Source organism: Takifugu rubripes, chromosome 7, assembly GCF_901000725.2.
Source record: "Takifugu rubripes chromosome 7, fTakRub1.2, whole genome shotgun sequence".
In the NCBI taxonomy this organism is placed as follows: domain Eukaryota; kingdom Metazoa; phylum Chordata; class Actinopteri; order Tetraodontiformes; family Tetraodontidae; genus Takifugu; species Takifugu rubripes.
In genome coordinates this window covers 3,744,901-3,769,738 of record NC_042291.1, presented here as the reverse complement: position 1 = coordinate 3,769,738, position 24,838 = coordinate 3,744,901, and the positions used below count along the sequence as shown (strand labels likewise).

The 24,838-nt window shown below is 50.4% G+C and overlaps 1 protein-coding gene across 1 annotated transcript in view; it reads left to right on the top strand.

The window, feature by feature from the left end:
- Window positions 1-6,670: 6,670 nt before the first annotated feature.
- Window positions 6,671-24,838, top strand: part of LOC101071348 (glutamate receptor ionotropic, kainate 2) — an 88,568-nt gene continuing 70,400 nt past the window's right edge. The window contains 2 exon segments of the mRNA XM_029838511.1: window positions 6,671-6,802; window positions 7,958-8,351. Coding sequence (XP_029694371.1) covers window positions 8,252-8,351 — 100 coding nt within the window. The 5' untranslated portion in view covers window positions 6,671-6,802; window positions 7,958-8,251.

The window sequence follows — 24,838 nt, the reverse complement described above, 5'->3', positions numbered from 1 at the left end:
GCACACAGCTGCGCTGGACGAGGATGGAGAGGATCAGGAATGGGTCAACATGTTAGCTGTCCCTGAGGGGGACATGTCCAGAGGAGAAGAAGACAAAAGCACTGGTTCATGAAGTGAGGCAGCGAATGCTAGTGCTAGCTTGTTAAACACTCGTGATCGCTCGCAAACGTGCAAACGTGCACAGGGCAGAAAATGTGCTAAAGTTGCTGCTAGTGTGCAGCAGATGGGCCCGAGTTTTTAGACTGGTGGGTTGTTAAGATGTATGTGACACTGGTGCACCATGGGAGAAGCTTCCCCACTGAGCTGCCTTCAGAAGTGAATAATTAGGGTCGAGTTTTGCCTTCAGGGAGAAGCTGGAAGAAGCATCAAGGAAACACATTAGCAGGGCGTCGAGGAGCGCACCACAAAAACTAATTGGAGGGAAATTCTCAGGAACTGTTTCACTTTGTTCAACTGGAAAATAAAATTTATGACAACTCAGATAAATAAATAGATTTTCTAAATAACAATAAGTTGTCTAAAGTGACTCTGGGGGAGTAAAAGTAAAACACTCAGGATTTTTTCATTTTTCTAAATTCACAGATTAGACAGACGGACGGTGAGTGGGCGCCAACAGCCGTGAAGGCCTGTTTTTAGGTGGCTGAAGTCCTGATCGCTCCTGGGCTCACCTGGTTCAGTTCCTATGAGGTGAAGCCTCTGAGCTCTTCCCGTCACACACAACAGGCAAACGTCCAACACATTGTTCTTTTTCCAACTCTCTGGTGGAGGTCAGCTGGAGTTAGCTTGTAGCTTAGCACTGGTCCAACCTGGTGCCGCCTTGGGGACATTGGTCAAGGGACATGCTGCTTTGTTTTTGAGACAATCAATAAGACATTGAAATAAAATCATGGTTCAACTACAGTCCATGATGGCTGCACTGAAAGTCTAACATGACCGTGATGATTTATAGGCACAACCGCCTGAAGCTAATCTAGCATGAGAGGCTCAAAGGGAGGCAAAGTGAGCAGGCTGACGTGTGCAGGGACACCACTCCTTTGACAGGAGCTCAGCTCAGCTCTACTCACCTGGAGGCCAGAACTCATGACCAGGACCAGGATGCCGGCGGGATCCACAACATCGTAAAACAGGAGTTTTACAGAAGTAGTGAAGATTCCTCCCTGTGCTTTGGGAAACAATCTTGGAATGTTTTACAAGTTGATTATACAAAAGCAGGTTCAATGAAGCCTTAAGGTAAAGACCTCCCGCTCTTCACACCAAGGTCTGGACAACCAGCGGTGGACAATTCCTCCATCTTTAAATCTGGACCACGCACTAGCTTCCATCTGCTGTGGGCGTCAGCTCCTAAAGAGCCACTCTGGGGTGATAAATGTCAAAGGGTGGGGGTAAAATCTAGGTTACAGTTGTGTTTGCTACACAAAGCTGAGGGAGGTGGGAGGTGGTGGGTCAATGCAACAGAGGTGGAGGGGTCAAGGTCACACTGGCATTAAACAGAAGCCGCCCGCTGCTGCTGTCACCTTCTGAAGCAGGCTTTTGGAGAGACGGAGGGGGACACCAGCTGGAGGTCTGCTTTTCCTCAGGAATGTGCTAGCTGTTAGTTGCCGTACGTCTGAGGCACTCGTGGATCCGGAGGAGGAATGAGAGGAAGGTAACCATTAGGAAGTCCTCCGTGTGCCTGCAGGTTGGTCACTTCAGTAGTCCGATCCTCATTTTGGGGACTTCCTGGCTGCCAGGAGAAGGTGAAGAGGGTGAGGAGGTTCTGTAGCACCTGACCGATGTTTAGAAAATGTTCTGAAGCCGTGAGAACAGCTACAGGAACCACCACGCTCTGCCCATGGACACCGCATCTGTGACCTTTTAGCTCCCTTGAAATTCACTGCTTGTGATGACCAGCACATGGAGGCACCAGCACCCTGGTGCATGCTGGGTAGTGTTTGAAGTAGGTCTGCACAACGATGTGCTGAAGTATGGAGAGTAGCTCACCCCGAGGATCTGTGTCAACCTTTAGATTGATGTAAACACTCAAAAAAGCTTGAAGGCTGAAAAAGGCTGGACTCAGGTAAATCCAGGATTACTGATGGACCGCAGCTCTGTGGAGGACGTGTGACACTTCTGGAGGGTGAAGGACACGACTGTTGTTGCCAGAGCAAAGGAAGAGTGGATTCCACCCAAGGTTGGGTCAAAGTCACAGAGTCTCAAAGGATCAACTCCAAGCAAACACACAAGAAAACCCAACAGGGGGTAGAGACGCCAGAGGACACGTGAAAAGACCTGTTCATTCCAGTTAGAGGACAGAACACTTCTCTGATGAGCATCAGTTTGATTTCAGATGGTTGCTCCCAAAAAACATGGAACAGCGGGCGCCAACGTCATCTTCCAGCTGACCTTTTCCTGCCTCTCCTCTAATTTCCCACCTCTGCTCAGCATAATTAGGGCAGGATAGACGGCTGCTTGATCAGCGTTGGTATTTAGAAAGCTAACATGGACATTGCCTCCGCCTCATTAAGACCGAGCTGCTTTCACCCTTCAGCACAGCACTGCTCGTCTGAGAGGACGGGAGATGCCCCTCGCTACCCTGCCCCACCTCGCCGTGGTCCAGAACGGTGACGGACAGAAATGCCTGAGTTTTTTCTGTCCTCCCGTCCAGCCCTTCTGCCCTGTCCTCCTGTCCTTTCCTGTCCTCCTGCCTTGTCCTCCCGTCCTGTCCTGTCCTTCTGCCATGTCCTCCTCTCCTGTCCTGCCCTGCTCTCCTGTACAGACCTCATGCCTTGTCCTTTCCTTTCCTTTCCTTTCCTTTCCTTTCCTTTCCTTTCCTTTCCTTTCCTTTCCTTTCCTTTCCTTTCCTTTCCTTTCCTGTCCTGTCCTGTCCTGTCCTGTCCTGTCCTGTCCTGTCCTGTCCTGTCCTGCCCTGGTCCTCCGGTCTCCTGTCCAGACCTCATGCCTTGTCCTTTCCTTTCCTTTCCTTTTCCTTTCCTTTTTCCTTTCCTTCCTTTCCTTTCCTTTCCTCCTTTCCTTTCCTTTCCTTTCCTTTCCTGTCCTGTCCTGTCCTGTCCTGTCCTGTCCTGTCCTGTCCTGTGCCTGTCCTGTCCTGTACTCTGCTGTACGTCCTGTCCTGTCCTGGGGCTGGCCTGGTCCTGTACTGCCCTGTCCGACTGTCCTGTCCTGTACTGTCCTTTTTTTTGATTCCTGCCTGTCTCCTGTCCAGCCTTCCTGTCTGTCCTTTCCTTTCCTTCCTTTCCTTTCCTTTCCTTCCTTTCCTTTCCTTCCTTTCCTTTCCTGTCCTTTCTGTCCTGTCCTGTCCTGTCCTGTCCTGTCCTGTCCTGTCCTGTCCTGTCCTGTAACTATGGTGGGATATTGTGTTCTGGGACAGGAATTTGGATTTCATCCTCGGTCCACAGACAGCTGACATCTGCCTAGTGTCCAAGGTAAAGAGCAAATCTCAGAGCTACCTGGGAGGCTGCGATCACATGACGGGCAGAGAAATACCCGTGACATCGAGATGCCCTCCAGAGAGGAAAGACTGCGCTGATTGTGTGGTCACTGAGTATTTTATGTCCTCACTGAAGGGCGATATAAAGCCAGCATTTGGAGAGATCTGACGCTGCTGCAAGCACCACGGAGTCTTCCTCCTGATGTCAGAACAGTTTGGGACAACGCTTCAGGGACACGGGGAGGAGATCTTTGTTTTATTGGGACACACAGCAGGATCCTCGCTCAGGGATTTTTTTTCAAACCTTGAAATTAAACATTTCACAAGTGTCGGACTCCTGCACTAGGCCCCTCCCCCTTCAGCTCACACCACGTTCTTCTTCGGTACAAGCTTTTTTCTTTGGAGCCTCCGAGACCCTGGTCCTCAGCAGTGCCTGAGGAGAGCAGGTAGCCTGAGGAGATACTGCCCCCAGCAGGGAGTGCAAGTATCTCAGAATCTTGTTCACAGTGAGGGAAGCATGGATCAGGAGGCTGACAGCTAGATCGGGACACCGTCTGAGGAGGGTCTGTTGTGTTGAACGGAGCCGGAAGCCTTGGTAGAGTCTCTGAGCTTGTTCTCAGAGGAGGAGCTGAGGAGCTCTAACGGGAGAAGAGCTCAGAATAGAGCCGCTACTCCCCCTCTAGTTGAGAGGAGCCGCTTGAGATGGTTTGGAGGACAGGCCCACTGCTTCCTGGGAAGATCTGGTGGGCGTGTCCTTCTGAGAGGAGACCCAGCATTAGGACAAACTGGATAGATTATGGCTCGTTGGAGATAAACAACTGGACAACTGGTTCAACGCTTGGTTAAACTGCTTCAAAATAAATCCTCTTAAATTGTGTCGCGAATGCCACCAGAGCTTCAGCGCCCCCTGAAGGTCCTGGTTAAAGTCCTGTGGTAATTCCTCCCTCAGCGCAGAGAAAAACAAACAATGACTTTACAGAAGAGACACAATTGCTTCTGGACTGATGGGTGGAACGTATGAGTGGGATTAGCAGCTAAAAATGAACATGATGAGGATGAGGATGATGAGGACGATGATATGAGCACTTGTGGGCAATCCAGTATCTGAACCTCTGTCTGGTTGACTTCCACAGAATTTTACGGAATTTGCGAAGCATCAGCAAAGAGGAGAACTCAGCTCCACTTATGGCCCTGCTCACCACGCTAACACCCAGCTTCATTTTGGCAAGTGGAAACGACTTTAAACAACAGTGGTTGGCAGGTAGACTTTCGACTAGTGTGGCCCCTCCAGCTGTGAGAGCTTTTATAGCAATTATAACGGTCCTCTGACAGCACCCAGAAGGATTCGGCACGCAGCCGAATATATTAAAAATGACCCTTTTAAGTCTGACACTCCATAGCTTTTACATGTCAGAGTGTCAGGCAGAGAAATGGTGCTGCCATGTGGGTGAAGCCCAGATGGGCAGAAAACAGGAAACAAGAGCTCTTGACTGGAATTTAGTCTGAACACACACAAGCCAGCGTGGACACAACACAGCAACATGTCTGATGGCATGAGGAGGGGGGTGGGGGTGGGGGTGAGCGTGTGTGTAGGGGGTGGGGGTGGGGGTGTGTGTGTAGGGGGTGGGGGTGGGAGTGTGTGTGCGTGTGTGTGCGTGTGTAGGGTTGGGGGTGTGTGTGTGTGTGTGAGTATGTGCGGAAGTGGGAGTGTGTGTGTGCTTGTGTAGGGTTGGGGGTGTGTGCGTGTGTGTGAGTATGTGCGGAAGTGGGTGTGTGTGTGTATGTATGTGAGAGAGAGAGTGTGTGTGTGTGTATATCAGTGTATTAGTGTATGTGTGCACATGTGTGTGTGTGTATGTATCATTGTGTGTGTTTGTGTGTGTGTACCAGTGTGTGTAAGACTGTGTACCAGTGTCTGTACCAGAGTGTGTAACACACAGGTGCTGTGAGCCCGTGAGGACGTCCACAGGAACCTTGTGTGTCTCTATAACAGCAGAAAGTCTGAGACGATGACAGAGTCCAGATGTTTCAGATCGTTCAGTCCTGCTTATCCTGTACTTTTCGCGTGCATGAGATTTGGATTCTCGTGCACGTGAAGTGACTTCCCCCATTTTCTACTTCTAAACTATTAAATAAAAGCCTTCATATTCAGGATCATGTTTCCATGGAAGCAGGTCGGAATGATAAAGGGGCTGGCTGCTTTGATCTTCTGACTGCCCGCTAAAGATCAAAGAAGGGGCGCCGCTCCTGTCTGCTTTGATTGTTCCTTCAATAATAAACGCTGCCTAAAGTCAGAGATGGAAACGTCCCCAGAGGGTAAACAGAAATAAAGCCTGTGAATGCGCCTGTGGTTCCGCCGGTTGCTGACAGCTCTTCATGGTCCAGCTTCGTCCTCTCTGGTCTCTGCAGGAGTGGCGGCAGCACAGAACCGTCATTGACTATTTATTTGTAGCCTCACAATCCAAGTGTTGATGGTGCAGATGCGGGGGGCAGGAGGGGAGTGGGTCGATCAAAGCTGCCTTTCATTTCAGCTCCAGATCAGCCCTCCATCACCGGGGGGAGCAGCTCCTCCTCCTGCTCTGACTGTGCTGCCTGTTTCAGACGGAACATGTCCAGGAGAAGGTTCCACCCGTGGAGCCTCCATTAACATGGCGCAATGACAGGCACCTTAAAGTTCTGACAGCTCCAGACTCCTGACCAGTGGCTGGTGCTAAATGATGCTGCACACCTTCCAACACCTGTCCAACAACCATCCAACAGCTGACAGAATCACCTGTGCACTGACACAAAATGGCGGCACGACAGTGACAGGAAGTGGCCGTATCAGACTTTATATGAGGCACCTTGTGATTCAGCCAAATCTGATTTAGAAAGGAGTTTTCATTTGGTTTGAAGGATAATTGTTTTGTGTTTGTTCCTTGATTTGGTTTTAGATGTTCCACCAAACACGCTTCAAATCCAGTCACGAGCACATACGCACTGTTGGACCTTCTGCTCCTCCATTGTAGCTGCTTCTGAAGGGTGGAAGATGGACGGTGCTACCCCCCCTTCCCCCGTCCACACACACACACACACGCACACACACGCACTGTTGTGTAGCAGTGCGTCCGACAGGCGGCGCGTCTGCCTCACGGCCGGAGCGCGGAGCGGCGCGACCAGACGCGGATGCAGCAGAGAGACGCGCGTGTGCTGAGAAACAAACCAAGTTGTTTGCGCGGCTGTGTCGAGTCCCGCCGGTTCCGGCTCCACCAGGGTAAGACGGATCCACCAAACACGCGCATCTCTGGTTCCTTTTCTTTCCACAAACGCGTCTCGGCATCGTCGCCTCCTCAAACCGAAGTTCATCACTTTCCTGCCTGAAATCCGCTTTTAAAGGTGCGTCTCCGAAACCGCGCGCGCGCTCTCTCACGCGCGCGTCACAGCTTCGTCAGAGCTCGGACTGACCTCCAGCGTCTTTGGGCGACCTCGATCCGCGGATCACGTCTGTGGACGGAGCCTCCGCGGACACCCGTCGCGCACTGAAATGGATCAGCCGATCGGCTTTGAATCAACTTTTCTACCTGAACGCGTGAATCGTTTTCACGCGCACAGAGGATCGATTCTCCTAAATCCATGTGGAGGACACCCAAAGTAATCCACACATGTTTCGATGCGGGTCGTTACGCGCGGCTGTCATTGAGCTGCGGGATCGTGTGCGTGACCCGTTCGTGGATGTGACCTGAGAGTTGAACACTTTGAGGATTTAACCAGGTTCGCAGTGACGTGAAGAAGCAGCTTGAACCAGAGTAACAAAGGTTCCGTCCAAAGAGTAGAGCTAAAAACGAGCTGAGAGGCAGTTCTGAGGGCAGGCAGACCAGTGTTTGGGGCTTTATGGGATCAGCTCTCCTGAGATCCCACAACCCATCAGTCTATTCAATTAATATTCTTAGACCATGAAGGACATTTCAAAATATTTGAAGTTTTTATTTTCAGAAGCTGATGCGTGATCGGATCCAAGCGCTTCAGAGTCAGGAAAAAGTCCAAAATGTTAATAAAAGTCCTAATTTCGCGGTGGAGCAGGGTGCTGAGGGAGAGGCCATCCATCATGCGGAGGCTCCTCTGACAGCTTCTGCTCACCGAGAACCTCACATGAGTGACTCCCATCAGATCAACGCGCCGCATTCACAGATTGGCTTTTACGCGGCCGCTGATCCGCGCCGCGGACGCGTCAGAGGGCGAAGTGTGTGTGTGTGTGTGTGTGTGTGTGTGTGTGTGTGTCTGTGTGGAACGGGGGTAACGGCGGGGGCGAGCGTGGTGGTTACCGGGGGAGTGAGGGGGGATCAGGGGAACAGCTCTGTGAAACATGTCCGCGTCGCTCTGAGCTCTCTGCCTTGTGCACGACGTCAGCCTGGTGAGTGGCGGTGCGGCAGGAGGAGCTCGGGCGCGCATGCACACGCACGCACACACACACACACACACACACACACACAAACAAACAGGCGCGCGCGGACAGGCTGGACCTCTCATGGATCTCCTCTCGTGTCTCAGCAGATGGATCCGCGTCCTGCCTAACATGGACGCGCGGCCAGCTCCGCCACCTCCTCCTCCTCCTCCATCATCTTGCTCAGCTGTGTCGGGGAGCAGCTTCAGCTTGGCGCAGTGAGCTCCTGGACTCTCACACACTCGCCGCTCTGCGCTCTTCTGGTTGCTGCGGGGATACATGGATGTGTGGAGGAACAGCTGATGATGACGCCGCAGCCGCTCTTCGCCGCTCGCAGACAGAACTGAGATTTGGGGCAATCGTGGGGTTGTGGGTCGAGAGGCTGCTGATCGTCCTGGAGCAGCATGGAGATCACCTGGAAGACCGGAGTCCTCTCCAGGATCCTGCTGCTGCTCTCACACTTGGCGGGAGTCTGTCTCAGCATGCCGCACGTGCTCAGATTCGGTGAGCCTCCTTTCATTGATCTGCTTCTCACGTGCGAGTCAAACTTTGACCGTGTGTGTGTGCGCGTGCTCGTGTAGCTTTTCCCTTCACGCGTGCAGGGGAAAATTAGGGCTGATCAGACTTGCTGGGCGAGCCCAAACCTGTTGCTCTTTAGTAAATCTGAGTGTGCCTGCGTGCGCGCGTGTGAGTGTGCACGCGTGTCATTGTCCGCACGTGCTATGCTATACATGCTACATGATATGCTATGAAGCTAAACAAGCAGATGAAATGGCTGCTGTGTTCCTGAAGTGGAGATTATCCTTTGAGGAATATTTGATTTGACCAGGACGGAAAATTTTGTGCCCCATTTTGAACTTTTCCTGAAGCTGCACGAGAGCAGGAGAAATTCCAAAACTGGGATTTATTTCATCCAAATCTGGCGTCAGGTCGTCCTCGCCACTTTAACTTTTGACTTAGAAATATTCAAAATAACATTATTGGATGGCTGTGGTCACACACTCAGGTCTCAGCAAAAATTCTCTCTCTCTCTCTCTCTCTCTCTCTCTCTCTCTCTCTCTCTCTCTCTCTCTCTCTCTCTCTCTCTCTCTCACACACACACACACACACACACACACACACACACACACATTATAACAGGTTTATCTGCTGCTGACGTCAAAGGTCTAAATCAGCCAATCATGAGATTTAACACAAGTTTACAATAATTGCTAGAAATTGCAGTCTTGCTGGTAGTCTTGCTTTAAGTGTTTTGTTCGTTAGCATTATTTTATGCATCATTTTTAGCGTCAGATATTTGGGACCATTGGACAATGGGAGCAGGTGAATGGACTGGTTGTACTGGGGTAGACATGTCAGACAGGTCTCGTCCTCTGGCAGTCCCACATGGGTTGCTGGTTTGATTCTGGGCATCTGCGTCCAGTGTGTGAAAGTGTTCCTGGTCGCGAACCTTCTGGCTCGAGTGTCCACACAGGTTGGTCTGGACGGATGGGTCCTGCTTCGTCTCCATTTTGTTGTCGTGTGAATAGTTGAAATCCTGAACCGCTCGGCCATTTCAGAAAAATTCAGGAGCGCGTGCATGTGTGTGTGTGTGTGTGTGTTTATGGGGCTGTGGAATGTATGTAGAAGATTGTTCATCAGATCATTGACGATCGATCAGTGACAAATGGAGGGGGCGGAGCTTTGCTCAGCGCTAGGCGGCGTCCTCTGTAACCACACTAACTGAACGTTGCTGCCTTGTTTAAGGTGAAGCCGGAGCGATGAGCCGCAGGGACACGTGACCTCAGAGTCGACTCAAATATCCTGCAGTTTTCCCGAGCAGAGCCGCAGACAGGTGAGGTCAGGAAATTGGATTAGTTGCGTAAGGATGGAGCCACATTCAGGGTCACTTCGCCGGGACGCCACCGAATATATTTGCTGCCGTCACCACATGAGGACAGACGAGGAGTTGAGGAATGACAGAAAGCCCATAGAGAGTATAGAAGATTTAATAGAAAATTTCTCCTCAGAGCGGTGGAGTCACGGACACCCGGGAGGTTCCTCACCTCCAAAAGAAGCAATTTGAAGCTGCATTTGTGAGTGAATAAGCGTGGAGGCGAAGCCGAGCCAGGGTCCCCGTGATGGAGGGAGGGGGAGGCTGGAGGTCAAGGATGGGTTCAGAGGATCCGCGCAGCCTCGACTGGCACTCAGAGACCAGTGAGGAGGCAGGGCTGACCCAGGAGGTGGAAGGAGAACATCCCAACATGGCCGCGGTCTGCTGGGTGTGTGTGCGCAGTCACATGACGACAGGACGGCTTCCTCAGCAAGGTTTAGGAATCTGAAAATATTGATTTTAGTCTTGAAGTGTGGGGCTCCTGCTGTAGACACGGGCTGCAGGGTGGATCAGTGAGGGGTTCTCCTGCCAGAACCAATAAAGCTCCAGCTGTCTGAGGCTGCCGACGACAGACGGTGCCGCACAGAGACTGATGGGAAAAAAAGTGTTTTTCCACTCGAGTGGAGACAAAGAGGCAGAAGAGGGAGAGGGGAAGCAGCACGTCTCCACCCAACAGCCTCGGCTCCAGACCCAGATCCTGGCCCTAGGCCATCAGATCCAGCGTCATGGTAGGATCAGCACCCCACACAGAACTGGACCAGCATCAGAATCCTGACCTCTGACCTTCTGCTGACAGTAGGCAGTCAAACAGGGGTCCTTCAGAGGTGCAGTGTGTGAGTATGAGTGTGTGTGTGTGTGTGTGTGTGTGTGTGTGTGCACCTTTTGTGCACCCATCCTTTGATATAATATAATATCAATGATCCTACTTTATGGAAGTTTGTTGTTCATGTTGTCATTAATTTGACGGTGTCTATCTGTTGTCTCTGTAATGACCTCTGTAATAACCTCTGTTATAACCTCTGTATTAACGTCTGTAATAACGTCTGTAATATCGTCTGTGTGACTGGTGGTAATTACACCAGCTGAATTAGTAACACTGAGCACCGTCGCTGGGGTTGTGACGGAGTGTTTCAGATGCAGCCAGGCGAGGCTGCTTCACGCTCACGGGTGCTAACGAAAGCAGGGAGCGGGTGAAACAGGTAGCAGCTTCTGACTCGGAGCAGGCGCCATCGTTACTGGCACAAACGATCAAAGAAACCTGCAGCAAAGGCTGAGGGGGGTTTGATGCTGGCCCTTGTGATGGGTCTGCTGGCGTTCAGGAAGAGCTCCAGCACGACTCCGTTACGCAGGTTTAATGGAGGCGGCTGTGAAACGATGCTTCACCCTCTGAGATGAGGGCTGATGGAGGTTATGGCGGCGCCAGAGCGGGGATGGGCGCCTGCTGGACGTGTGTTCGAGGACCTTTCCTTTTGTTCTTGAAGGTGAGGAAGAACAGACATAACCAGGAGACTCTCACCCCTCAAACTGGACCGCAGCATAACGATGTAGATTAGGGACTTTAACCCTAAAAACGCCGTCGTAATAAAAAACGGAATGTGGAAATTGTCCACATGTGAAACCATTATTCCATTTTGACGACTTTAGGGATGTTTCCACTGCTGGAAGCTCCTCTGAAGCGCTATTTATGGGAACCTTTACAGGACTTAACCAAGTCCCTGCTCCTGGGTCGGTTCTTAGATCAGCCGGGCCTAGCACAAGAGTAGCGTTAGCCTAGCAGACACCACTCCTCCTCCGGGTCTAGAGAGTCCACCACCATGGACAGGAAGGCAGAGATGCTGCAGCCACCTCATCCACCTCCTTCCACACTCTCCTCCTTCTAAGCTCTGGTCCGCCCATGTTCTCCTTCCACGGCCCACACTGACACACAGTGACTGTGGTCTCATCACACGCCTGAGGGCTCGTCCACAGTGGAGACACGAGCAGCAGGTGTCAAGGGTCAAGTTCAGGGTCGATGAAGGTGGGAAAGAGAAAAAGCTCATTTCCAGGCTGATATTGTGAGGTTCCAGAGATGTTCACGATGGAGCAGTGATTCAACAGCAGATCATCACAGCAGCCGTTCAGACATTAGCGAACTTCAGAAAAGATCGTAGACGCTCGTTACCAGACAGATTTCTGTTGAAAGAGAAACGTCGGTGAGTCACATGACACCTGTGACCCAATCATATCCACTGAATTGGCAGCAGTGGCGTTGAGGTGTGAACCCGTCTCAGTGTTGGTCTCTGGGATATTTAGATGCTGCAGAGGAAGCAACAGAGCTTAAATGGGATGGGTCACATGACCCAGGGCGGCGGTGTGGCCGCGCTGCGTCAGCATCGCTACTTGTAGTAAATTTAGACCACATGTTTGAAAAATCAGTGTTTCTGTGCTGCTCGTCTGTAAGAACTCATGATAGAAGCTCATTCGGACCTGTGTCACCTCGGGTCAGGTCCTGTGATGTCCTCAGGGGTATTCAGCAGACCAGAGGTCGTCTAAGAAACAGGAACTAATCCTGCGCTCTGATCGTGTCTCCAGGAGAGTTTCTCTCCGCTTGCATCCATTCTATCCTCTTTGATGAACTTTCATATCTGGGATCGAACTGAAGGGAGATCTGCTTTGATCCTCCCACTGCAGCAGGAGCGCTGGGATCGGAGCAGTGAGCAGAGCCTTTCATTCAGAAATCTGGCATTTTCTATGGGTGCAGGAGTAGCAGGTCAAAGGTCAGGACAGGTGTTGACCTTTGACCAGCATGTTGGCTGAGTGCAGGATGATGAGGCCCCGACAGCGTCTATCATCCAACCGGCTGAAGGAAAGGAGCAAACAGCTCGGCTCACACGTGCTGTCCACCTCAGTGTTCCACCTCTGACCATCTCAGCCTGGCCTCTGGGTGCTACTCTTTGTGGTTCCGTATGTCCACCCTGTTGGACCCACATGGAACCGCCTCAGTCATATCCTTGTCGCCTGCTGTGCCAGGTGAGTTTAGGCCGCTGGTGTTGGTGGAGAGGTCCTCATCTTCATGATTCAGAGGGGGGAGCTTGTGTCTCCAGCCAGCAGATGAAGCCAAGTGGAGCAGTTTCGCAGAACGGCGTCGTTGCCTGTGTCAGCCTTCATTGAGGGAACTCGAGCGTGTGATGCGTCAGTGAGTCTTTATGCTCGGGGCAGCAGAGCGCATGTTCTCGCATGGCAGCGCTTCCCCATCACTTGTTCTTTCTCTGACGATTCCCAAGGAAATGTTGGAACTTCACCCTTACAGAAGCAGGGGAAGAGGCCAGACGTTGTTGCTTCGCTCCTGTTAACTGAAGACCCTCCAGTCTTTGTTGGGAACTTTAACTGGAAACGTGACCAGCATTAGCTTCTGTCCGGCTGACCAAGGATACATTTTCAACACAATGAACGTGAACAAACTCGTGTGTAAAATTGCTTCTCGGAAAATGCTGCTGTTAACAGAGAAGCCAGCAGACCCAGTGTTCCCGACAGTGTTCCTCAGATCGCAGATCTGTGTTCTTCTGTGGGACCTACTGGCTGAAATGACGCCATTAGCTTCAGCACAGCCTGTGTGAAGGAAGCAGCTTTTACAAGCAGCACTTTGCTGCCAAATATGTGTGAAACAGCATTAAATATCCACGTCTCACTCACAGCTGCCAGTTCAAAGAAGGTCCCACCAGGTCAGGCTGAACCAACCTGTAAAATCCATCATTTGACAGCTTTGCTGAGCAGAAGCTGGTGAGCGTGTGTGTTTTGTGGTGCACTAGCTTTACATGCTGTCGCCCTCCCGGCTGGGGGACGCCTGATGTGTCCCGTGTGAAGACAGCTAATATGAAGGGTTATTTTAAGACATGTTGGTGCCGTCAGCTGCTGCTGAGCTGGAGGTCAGGATCTGTCCTGGAACACATGAGGACACTGGTCTGATCATGTCCCTCTGACTGGAAGAGCTTAATGACTTGGAGGACGTTATCTCAATGGTGGCCTGTCTCATCCCATCTGCTCTAAGAAGTCCTTAAAATATCCCAGGAAGAGCTGGAAGGTCTCCTGGAATCCACAGCAGCTACAGCAGAGCAACCTTCTGACAGGATGTTCCAGATGTCTCCATTTTTCCTCCTGCTCCAGAGTTGCCTCAGAGACCAGAGCTACATGCTAACGCCGGGGATCGACTGTGGCAGCGAAGACTCTCAGTGATGAGAGTCAATAACTCATTTGGACGGGTTTATGAATTAAAACGATCTTGCTGAGGGGAAGGTAGATTCCAGCCCGCCGAAGAAACGGAATAATAATCCAGCAGGAAAATCGATGGACAGAATGGAAGCGCCAACTGGGAGCGAAACCCAGCAACAACCCATTTATACAGCGATCTGTCAGTGGCAGCCAGTTTCTGCTGATATGCCATAAATTCCAATTCCCTGACATTAATGTTAAAATTAATTTTCAATTGACCGGTGGATGAAAACGGAGATTATAAATGTCAATAATGTAGCTTTAAGACCTCATTCCCAGATAAAGCATCATCTGCAGTGTGTGTGCGTGGGTGTGTATGTGTGTGTGTGTGTATGTGTGTGCGTGTGTATGTGTGTGTGTGCGTGTGTGTGTGTGTGTGGGTGTGTATGTGTGTGTGTGTGTGTATGTGTGTGGGTGTGTATGTGTGTGTGTGTGGGTGGGTGTGTGCACATCCAATCTGAAACCATCAGGTGGTGACCCTCAGATGGATGTTAAATCATCTGCTTCGTGGTGAAAACATCAGAAAAAGTACAGATTATTGGAGGTTCTCATTCGTCCAGCTGTGAGTCCTCCGTTGAGGACGGGGTAGAAGAGGAAGACGTCTTTCAGAGGGAGCCGAGGCTCCTGGTCCAAAGTGGGGAATCCTCTGAAATAGGAGCTAAAGGTTCTTCTAGGTTCCACATCATCATCATCATCCTCATCATCATCCTCCTCCTCCTCCTCCTCCTCCTCCTCCTCCTCCTCCTCCTCCTCCTCCTCCTCCTCCTCCTCATCATCATCATCATCAGCAGCAGCAGCAGCATCATCACCAACACTGAGTTGAACCTGGTGTTCTGGTGGTTGGTAAGAGACTGTGTTTGAATCCTTGAAACCAGCTGAGAGCGAGAAAAAAGCTGAACTGTTGTTTTTCACAAGTCCATCACTGAGAGTCTCTGAGCACCCTGAGCTGTCCAGCAGATGATCCACAGGTGCTGCTCTGAATGCTTCTAGCATGGTCAATCATCAGCACAGCCTTGATGCTTTCAGGAGTGAATGTTCCAAACCTGCAGAGAAAAAGAGCATCAACCGCTTCAGGTGGAGAGAAGATGAGAACATCTGCAGAAAAACAAAGAACCACCAGAAGGGAGCAATAAATAAAGGATGTCTTCTTTAAATTAAATATAGAGGCTAAATGATGGAGGCAGGAGGGAGCTGAAGGTCTGATGTTTCCTCCTCTAGCTACAGCTTCACAAAATTAGAGCACTTGGTCTTGTGACCACTGTGGGAGGAAATGGACACTTCTCTTCAATCTTCATGTTTCATCTCTCAGATTTGTCAGATCGAGCTGCAGCAGCAACAGCTGGACAGAATTCATATGAATTCTGAATGGGAGCTTTCACACAGGACTTGATATTTGCTTTTAGCTTTAGCATCCATACGATTGTAGCTCCTCATCGTGTTGGCTGGTGCGGAGCATCAGGTTGTAGCTGTTCTGTGCTGCGCCATTAGCAGAAGTGTGTTAGCAGCGCTAGCCCCCCACCAGCAGCACTCCAACATAATGGACAGTTTCTGATGAACTCTAAATATAAATGGTCGTAATTGACGACTGACAGACTGGGAGGGCTGTTGAACAGTAAAGTGGATCTAAAAGGAAAAGATGTAATTTAACAAGCAGAGGGTCGCAGTAGTTTTCCCTGTGAAGGCTACAATTAGCCTAATTGAAAAAGGTGGACACGGATTGGAACTGGCAGCCTAATTAATGGACTCTACAGGCTTCCATACAAAACTCTGTTTAGTGTGATATTACACACACCAGCAGCTCCACACTTTCAGATTCAGCCATTCATCATTTGTGTGTTTTCAAGGAAAACGACAAAGACGTATGTTTAATTAATGGGAAGTTTCACTGGTGAAAACAAACTTCAAGCAAAAACCAACATGACAACCAATTAGCTCCTTTGATGAATGCAAGAAATTTCAAAATACTCTACACACTCCTGTTCAAATGGAACCTTTGTGATTGTTTCAACAGTCTCCTTCTCTGATGATGAGCTCATTGTGGTGGAAACACACTCCTCTCTCAGATGCCGTCTGTCCCTTGTCCGGAACCATCAGTACTGGTGGTACCGGAGCAGGTACTGGAACAGACTAGTGAGTATGAGTGACACCAGTGAGGAGACATTTGAGACCAGTGAGGAGACATTTGGAACCTCTACTCCATGAAAGCATCAACCTAAACTCCTTCCAGCTTCAGTCGGACACATCAGGCTAAACAGTTTTGAAAGCTCCTTAACCCAAAAACTGAGCCAGTACACACTCCTCTTCACTTTGGTTCTGTCCTCCACAAGTTTCTAGGTGTCCTCTTTCAGCGCTCTTGTGCTGACCGTGTCCTCGTCTCAGTCTTCAACCACTCCGACTGAGTAGCATCTACACAGGTGACAGGCAGAAGATCCAGGGGGCGCATTATTAACACTCCTGCCATGAGAAGCTGTGGCTGATGGTCATCTCCTCAGGGGTCCTTAAAGCAGGTCTGAGTCCTCCTGGGGTCTCCTCATAGTCTTCAGCTGATCCTGTGAAAGTCTTCAGACTTCTGTCTCAGATCTGACCTTAGAACAACCTTCAGTACAGTCACAATAAAAGTGGGCGGGGCTTTTAAAGCACTGCTTTACCACTCAGGTCATCACACCTCTGGGCAGGTGAACCAGCTGTGGAGTTCCTCAAGGCTCCGTTCTTGGGTGTTTTGAGAACGTTAATATTTATGTAAGAGGTTATTTGAAGAAAACATCTGCTGGGTTCTGCACGGGTCTGATTGCAGTGCCTTGATCAGAGGAGGTGACCTACTGTCCACCTCTGCAGGACATTCTGTCTATTAGTGGTGCTCAGTAACAGACGTTTCATACATCATCCACGCTTGGTTTCATCTCTGTTCCTTATTTAGCTGAGAAGAGAGCAGCTCAAATATCTCTGTCTTGTGATGCTTCCCCTTCCTGATGTTGTGTTTGTGGACTGGAAGCTCTGCTGTCTGTCCTCCTCCCCCTGCGTCCGTCTTCCTGCTGTTAGCTGAACCCCTGGAGGGCAGCCAGCTAAAAAAGGAAACGCCATTCTGGCCCTCAGCTCTTTTCTCCTTTAATAGGCCCGGTGTTCCTGGGAGTTCACCTTGATGTCACGTATCAGTGACAGGCTCAGGCCGGCCTCCTGCACCCCCCCCCCCCCCCGCAGTAGAAGAGGAGGGAGTCAACCGAGGCTTTGACCTTCCTGCTGAGGAGGCAGCAGCGTTTGACTCCAGTAGCTGGAGGAGCTCCCAAACACACGCAGGAAGGTCCCTCAGAAGGGATGAACGTTCCTTCCTGCTCTGGCTTTCTCTGTATGGTGACATTTTCACAGGAAATGGAGCTCCGGACTCTTCATTCTTCTCAGGTTTCTCCTTCAAAGACATCAAAGCTAGTGTGGAGGTGTGCAGTGTTCTCATGTCCTTAGAGACTGGTCTGTCTGGTCACAGCTAGTTAAAACCAGTATGAGAATCATCACCATCATCATCCTCATCACCATCATCATCACCATCATCATCACCACCATCACTACCATCATCACATCATCATCATATCATCTCATCATCGTCATCATCACATCATCATCATCATCATCATCACTACCATCATCTCATCATCATCATCATCATCATCATTGGCAGTTTCTGGTGTCACACACACACACTCAGGCACACAAACACACACATATACAGGTACACACACTCTCAGGCACACACACACATATACAGGTACACACACTCTCAGACACACACACACATATACAGGTACACACACTCTCAGGCACACACACACATATACAGGTACACACACACACTCTCAGGCACACACACACATATGCAGGTACACACACACACTCTCAGGCACACACATAGACACACACCCCTCCTGCTGTGCAGACAAACCCTGGCCTGAATCGATGGTGGACACCTGAGGGCAAATCAAATGACTTCTGCCTGATTCGGGGCAACAGGAAGCAGCAGGAGGAAACATAAAAGTGTTTCCAGGGTCAGCAGCTGTCTGGAGGTGCATTCTTTGTCCCTCTGGAAGGACAGAAGCTCCAGCTTGTGAGACCTGACCAGGCTACTGGAAGGTCTGTCGCTGCCACGTTACTCCTACGTGGTTATTACACACCCTTCTCCTCGCCTTCACCACGGCCCTTCGTTCCTGCGGGGCCCTGAGCTGAAAGGTTTAAAGGAAGTGAAGCTGTGAGCAGCTCGGCTCACCTCCTTACGTGCTGCTGGAACCATGAGGGGGGTTTAGAGGCCTCAGCCTAACCTTCACCAGCCACCCTGAAGGACACCTTCACATCTGCACAGGTCAATAACGTCAGTATGAGAGGGAAATGGAAGCTAAATGAATGAGGAAAAACCAGCTCTGTCACAGTCTTTGTTGGTTACCAGGGTAACAGGTGATGAGTCACCTTCCTGGGCGGCCGCTTTCTGAACATTTCAGACCTGAACACCTTGACAAGTCTACACGGAAGAGACGGCTGTTGTTATGACTGCAGGCAGCCAGGGTCCTGACGGCAGGACGAGGACGCCAACGCTTTCATTCAGGCGGCTCCTTCACCTCTGTCCAAATGCCTCAGCTGCCTGTCTGCGTATCTGTCTGTCTGTCTGTCTGTCTGTCTGTCTGTCTGTCTGTCTGTCTGTCTGTCTGTCTGTGTGTGTGTGTGTGTGTGTGTGTGTCTGTCTGTCTGTCTGTCTGTCTGTCTGCGTATCTGTCTGTCTGTCTGTCTGTCTGTCTGTCTGCGTATCTGTCTGTCTGTCTGTGTGTGTGTGTGTGTGTGTCTGTCTGTCTGTCTGTCTGTCTGTCTGTCTGTCTGCGTATCTGTCTGTCTGTCTGTCTGTCTGCGTATCTGTCTGTCTGTCTGTCTGTCTGCGTATCTGTCTGTCTGTCTGTGTGTGTGTGTGTCTGTCTGTCTGCGTGTCTGTCTGTCTGTCTGCGTATCTGTCTGTCAGTCTGTCAGCGTATCTGTCTGTCTGCCTGCGTATCTGTCTGTCTGCCTGCGTATCTGTCTGTCTGCTTATCTGTCTGTCTGTCTGTCTGTCTGTCTGTCTGTCTGCGTGTGTGTCTGTCTGTTTGCCTGTCGGTTAAGCCATCCATCTTCCATCCACCTTTATATTTATATATATAAATATACACACACCCTTTTTGTGTGGAGAAAAAGGGATAAAAATGTGGGTTGAAGCTGAGAAGAGAGAAGAAAAGGGGATTTGGCTAAAGGGCACAAAGCGCTTCCTCATCTTGGCACAATGACGTGAGGAGTCTGTTTTGTCCATATGTTGCTGCTGGAGGCCTCAGATTCAGCAGGAAGTCTTATTAGCATAGCACTGGCCGCAAGACATTTGCCTCGCACTTGTTTAAAGGTAATGAAGAATCATCTGAGAGAGTGAACACTGCGATCAGGCTGCCATCTGTTAGCTGCTAACGCTGATACCCCAAGCTGTCCCTTCATATGTGAGCTCTTGTTTAGTTAAAAATAAGAAATAAACCTATTATCTGTCTTAAAAGGGACTCGTTCACTTAGTGGTTTTAGCCTATGAGTGTGTGTGTGTCTGTGTGTGTGTTTTCATTTCCTCTGACTTACTATTTGATTCAGCTGGTGTGAAATCGGATTCTCTCCACTCAGACCAAAGCTGCACTTATTAAACATTAAACATCATCCTCAGGTTTCTCTCACTGGAAGTTGCTGCTGTCATCATAAAAAGGTTTTAATGATCAGTTTCAGCATCAAACCAGCTGTTATGGACGCTGAAGATCTGGACAACAATCTGCATTCAATTGTGCCTCCATCTTTTGTGTGACGCAGCAGTGGCTTTGATCTTTGCTTTGCTCTTCTGGCTGTACTGTGATCTTCAACCTTAGAGCTAATCTGAAGGTCTTTGCGTGCATCTGCTGGACCTTCCTCAGATTTGATTTTGTGCTGTCCTGGGAGGAGTTTCAGTTGGGACCAAAAGGGGTTTCGTCCAGCTGGACACCTGTCCTGGCTTAGGAAAGTGACATAAAAGAGTTCAGTTCTCCTCTTCCTTTAAAAGATAGTTGCTTTCTTCACAGAGGTTAAAACATCCACGGAGGCTTCCACTTCCTGCAACCCTGATGTTGCTCCACAGCTCTGAGCATCACCTACTTAAATACCACATTTCACATGAACAGCAACAGTTGGCGTCAGCGCTGCTCTGATAATCAACGCAACATTAATTTTCTCCTCCAGTGAACAAACTCCCGTCTGTCGGGAGTCACGGAGCGGATGACCTGTCAGGTCGAAACCATGACGGTCAAATAGTTTCAATCATTCCATCCTTTTGTCTTTTTCATATTTTATTTTGAAAAGCCATCGGTTTCCTTCAGAAAGGGTTCCTAGACTGAGAGCCCAACCAGGCTGCCGGTAGAGGCTGTGGTTGCTATAGAGACGGGAGGTAAACTTCATGAATTTTGGAGCTGTTTCTTTTCATCTTTGTTGGACCATTAGAGAAGATCCAATTAGAGCTGCTGCAGATGTGAGAAATGAGCAGAAAAACACAATCGATACAACAGTGAGTCCACCAGCTGCCCCGTCCATGCTGGGCTCTCTTTAACACACACACACACACACACACACACACCCTCACAAGGTGGTGCGAGGCCAGTGAGGTGGGGAATATTGACGTCGGCCATATTGATCGAGCACCTGTGGAGTTTGTCTTCCCGTGTCCTGCCAGTCTTTGACTCGTCCAGCAGACTTTAAAGAGCGTCCAGTCTTTGGAAGCACACCAGATGTGAGGAAAAGGCCATTAAAGAGCTGAAGGCTGAGTGAGGCTGCATCTACGCGCCGACACAGATGTAACCAACGAGGTGGTTAACGAAGAGCAGGAAGAGAGATGGAAGAGCTCCGATCAGCAGAGCACAAGTCAGTGAACACGCAGAAATGTGCACATATAGCAACAATATGGGACGTCCAGTTAGGACCGAAGTCTGGAGCCACCATCTAGGTCTGCTCACAACCCCACCAGGAGGTTGGGGATTGGAGAACCTTGGAGTAACATGTTCACAGGAGCAGGAGGTGCTGAGGAGGTGGGCAGCAGAGTTCTGGATATACTGACCTTTACTGAGGGCTTTGAAGAGGAACATGGACAATGCTGTGACGATGCGATGGTGGTGATGTGGTTGATGTGCTGTTAAGAACTTCAGGACTGCAGATTTGAGGTGATGGGACAGGCTGGAGGTCTCCACAGCAAGGCTAAAGTTGTGTCGTAGTTGAGCTGCCTTCATAGTGGTCATAGTGGAGCTGGTTACTGGTTACTGGATTTTCCATTTTCGACATAACAGTAGGATGTAGAGGATGAGGAGGAGGAGGCTAGACCCTGAACCCCGGGGGACACCAGGCACCAGGGGAATGTTGAAAGTGAGCCCAGCAGTTCTGCACATGTGAGCTGCAACCCTGTCAACAAGTATCTCTTTTCTTCTGATCAACCTCAGTTCTTCAGATTCCAATGCTGTATTAGAGCCATTTAAGGAGCGGTTGGGTTGGAAGTTGGCCATTACTTTGATTGAAAGCCTCTGTGATCTTCTTCAGAGACTTATGACAGGACAAGTGGGAGTGTTTCACAAAATGTCTTCTTAAGGATGCAAACCTACCGGTAGTTTGTGTGAGGGCTGGACGCTTGTAAATGTGTGAAACCTCACATAACAAGACGGTTCTGCTTTAAGTGACACTTGTTCAGCTGAATCACCTGTTTCCACAGCTCTGCTCCTCTGGAGCTGAGAATGTTCTGGTCCAGGACATCAGAACATCAGGCGACTGCTCACAATTCACTGAATCCACTGAGTCCTGGGTCACCAGAGTTAGCATTTACATGAGGAATCACCATAAATAACTCAAATATGCAACTTTGCTCCAGGTTTGTGTGAATTCACTCTTTGTAATTCACCAAGGCCTCGCAGTAGAGGTGAAGCTCCAGCAGCAGCTTCAATTTGGATATTAAACATGAAAACTAAGGTGCAAAAACAACGAGGACACGCTGATAAATGTCTGGACGGTTGAGCTTCCTGCCGTCCATCCTGGGTTCTGCCTACTGGGAAACACCTGACTGATGTTGCTGCATCACCCGAGTCGGTGACACGTCTGAGTAAGTGTGGAATGCTAAAAGGTTTGTGAGCCGTCTGTCTTCTCCTGCTCTATTAATGTGGATAAAAAAGCAGGAGCTGCTGACTGGCTGCTCTGAAATACCCGCGGGAGTAATCAATCAGGTTTACTCCTCCGACAAAAGGCAAACTGTGACTCGAATGACGTTCAATAAAACGGAGCTCCAAAAGACGTGGACGGCAATAATGAGACACGTGTGAGGAAATAACAACAAGTGCTCTTACTGGCTGCCTTCGGCTCAGCTTCACCTGCCGTTCTTCTCTCAGGACCCGTCAGGGGTGGATCTCATTTGCCTGGGCAATAGTTAAAGCATCAATTCTACTTCCTTTTCAGGAGCTGACAGCCGATGGGGTATGCGTGTCCGCGCGGCGGGGAAAAGCCGTCAGAGTGATCGTTACCGGGCTGACGGATCTCTCTGAGATGCCAACTCATTGTGTGAGGACAGAGTTGAGTGAAAGGAGTTAATAGAAGAGCATGTTCACAGGCTCAATTAGAGCTCAGACCTCATTAACCTGCAGCCTGTGAGACACAGGAGGCGGGTCTGGAGGAGGGTCCTCACAAGGACAAGCATTACGTGCCAGAATAAGCCCCCTCTGTCCCCCTCCATCCTCTCTGTCCCCTCCGTCCTCCTCCGTCCCCATCTGTCCCCCTCCCTCCTCTCCAGTCCCCTCTGTCCCCCTCTGACCCTTGTGTCCCCCTGCATCCTCTCTGTCTCCTCCGTCCCCCTCATCCTCTCTGTCCCCCTACATCCTCTCTATCCCCTCTGTTTCCATCTGTCCCCCTCCATCCTCTCCAGTCCCCTCCACCCCCCTCTGTCCTCTCCAGTCCCCTCCATCCCCATCTGTCCCCCTCTGTCCTCTTCAGTCCCCTCCATCCCCCTCTGTCCTCTCCTGTCCCCCTCCGTCCTCTCTGTCCCCCTCCATCCTCTCCAGTCCCCTCCACCCCCCTCTGTCCTCTCCAGTCCCCTCCATCCCCATCTGTCCCCCTCTGTCCTCTTCAGTCCCCTCCATCCCCCTCTGTCCTCTCCTGTCCCCCTCCGTCCTCTCTGTCCCCCTCTGTCCTCTCCAGTCCCCTACATCCTCTCTATCCCCTCTGTTTCCATCTGTCCCCCTCCATCCTCTCCAGTCCCCTCCACCCCCCTCTGTCCTCTCCAGTCCCCTCCATCCCCATCTGTCCCCCTCTGTCCTCTTCAGTCCCCTCCATCCCCCTCTGTCCTCTCCTGTCCCTCTCCATCCTCTCCAGTCCCCTCTGTCCCCTCCGTCCCCCCCCTGTCCCCCTCTGTCTGGCTCACCACTCTACCATGTCCATTCCATACCACAGGAGCACAATATACATGCTTCTATAAATATTTATCACTGCTGCCCCCTAAGCGGACTTTGATGGCATCGGATGGATCCGCCTGTGGGGCAAACCCCCCCGATACACTTGGTGTGCAGCTCAGCACCGGAAATATGGAGGCCAGCAGAGCCTCGTCAAGCTATGCTAGCACAAAAGAACACGAACCTTCCTTTAAAAAGTAACTTTAACAGCTGCGTCAAATGGGTCTAAGCTGGGGCCCAACTCAGCAGCTGCGATGTCTTTGGAATTGTTTTAAATGTGAAAGAAGCCTGATGTTTATGTGTTGGGCTCAAAATAGCAACGTAGCTGAGTGGAAAACCACACAGCATTGTGGGCTCAGTGGTCATCTGAAGGTGGATTTGTGCTGCCCTGTGTTCTGGCATATGTTAATGACATAGGAGCTGTCATTAACGACCACAAGCTTTCACAACGTGTCTTCAGCAAAATGACCCCAGTGGGGCATCTGCTGTGCTGTTCCACCGCTAGTATCCAGTAGGAACAATGCACTGCGAGATCACCTGCCCTTCCGAGCCGTTTTGGTTTCGTCTGGCCGGTGACCAGAAATGATGAGACTGTTGAGATCTGGCTAAAGCCTCCAGGTACCTGCTCCACAGTGGTGGAATAAAGCTGTAACAAGGAACAGCTGGATGTCTTTAATGCCCCTCGGCACTGAAACAGCTGCTTCCCTTTTATTAACTTTAATGGAGGTCTATTTGAAGTGCAGCACTACACCTGTGTACCAGCAAACTCTGATCGATATCAGCAAGACAATTTATTTGGTATCGCAATTGAAACGGGATCACGACAACCTCTAATTAATCTGATGTATGTCCATCTGTCCTGTGGCATGTACAGAGCTCCGTCTGTCCAATTGTCCCTCTTTCCATTGACACCAGTTCACTCAAACCCATCCAGTGGAGTGCTCCTTTTCTGCCTGGCCACGCCAATTATGCCCCGCCCCATAGGCCCCGCCCCTCTATGCTCTGCTTCTTCTTCTTGTTCCCACACAGAAGTAAAAGTAACTTCCTGTGCAGATTGAAGTCCATAATGTCCGTTAGTCAGATCTGCCAACACAGCCAATCTATATCTCCATACCCCCCCCCCCCCCCCCCCCCTCCTGCCCCCGCCGCCACCTGGCTGCAGCATCCCCAGAGGGGCAACCATTATTTGTAGTGCTACTTTGGTTATTCCTCTGGTTCCTGCCACTGCTGAACAGGGAATAAAAAGTGGAATTGGTAATAAAATGCTTGAGCCTGTAATTACCTCCTGTAGCTGGTGTTGATGGTGCTGCCTCCCTGCACCCCCCCCCCCCCCCCCCCCCAGGGTTTAGACCAGGAAGCAGCAAAGCAATGAAGTGGTGCTTTTATAGGTAAACAAA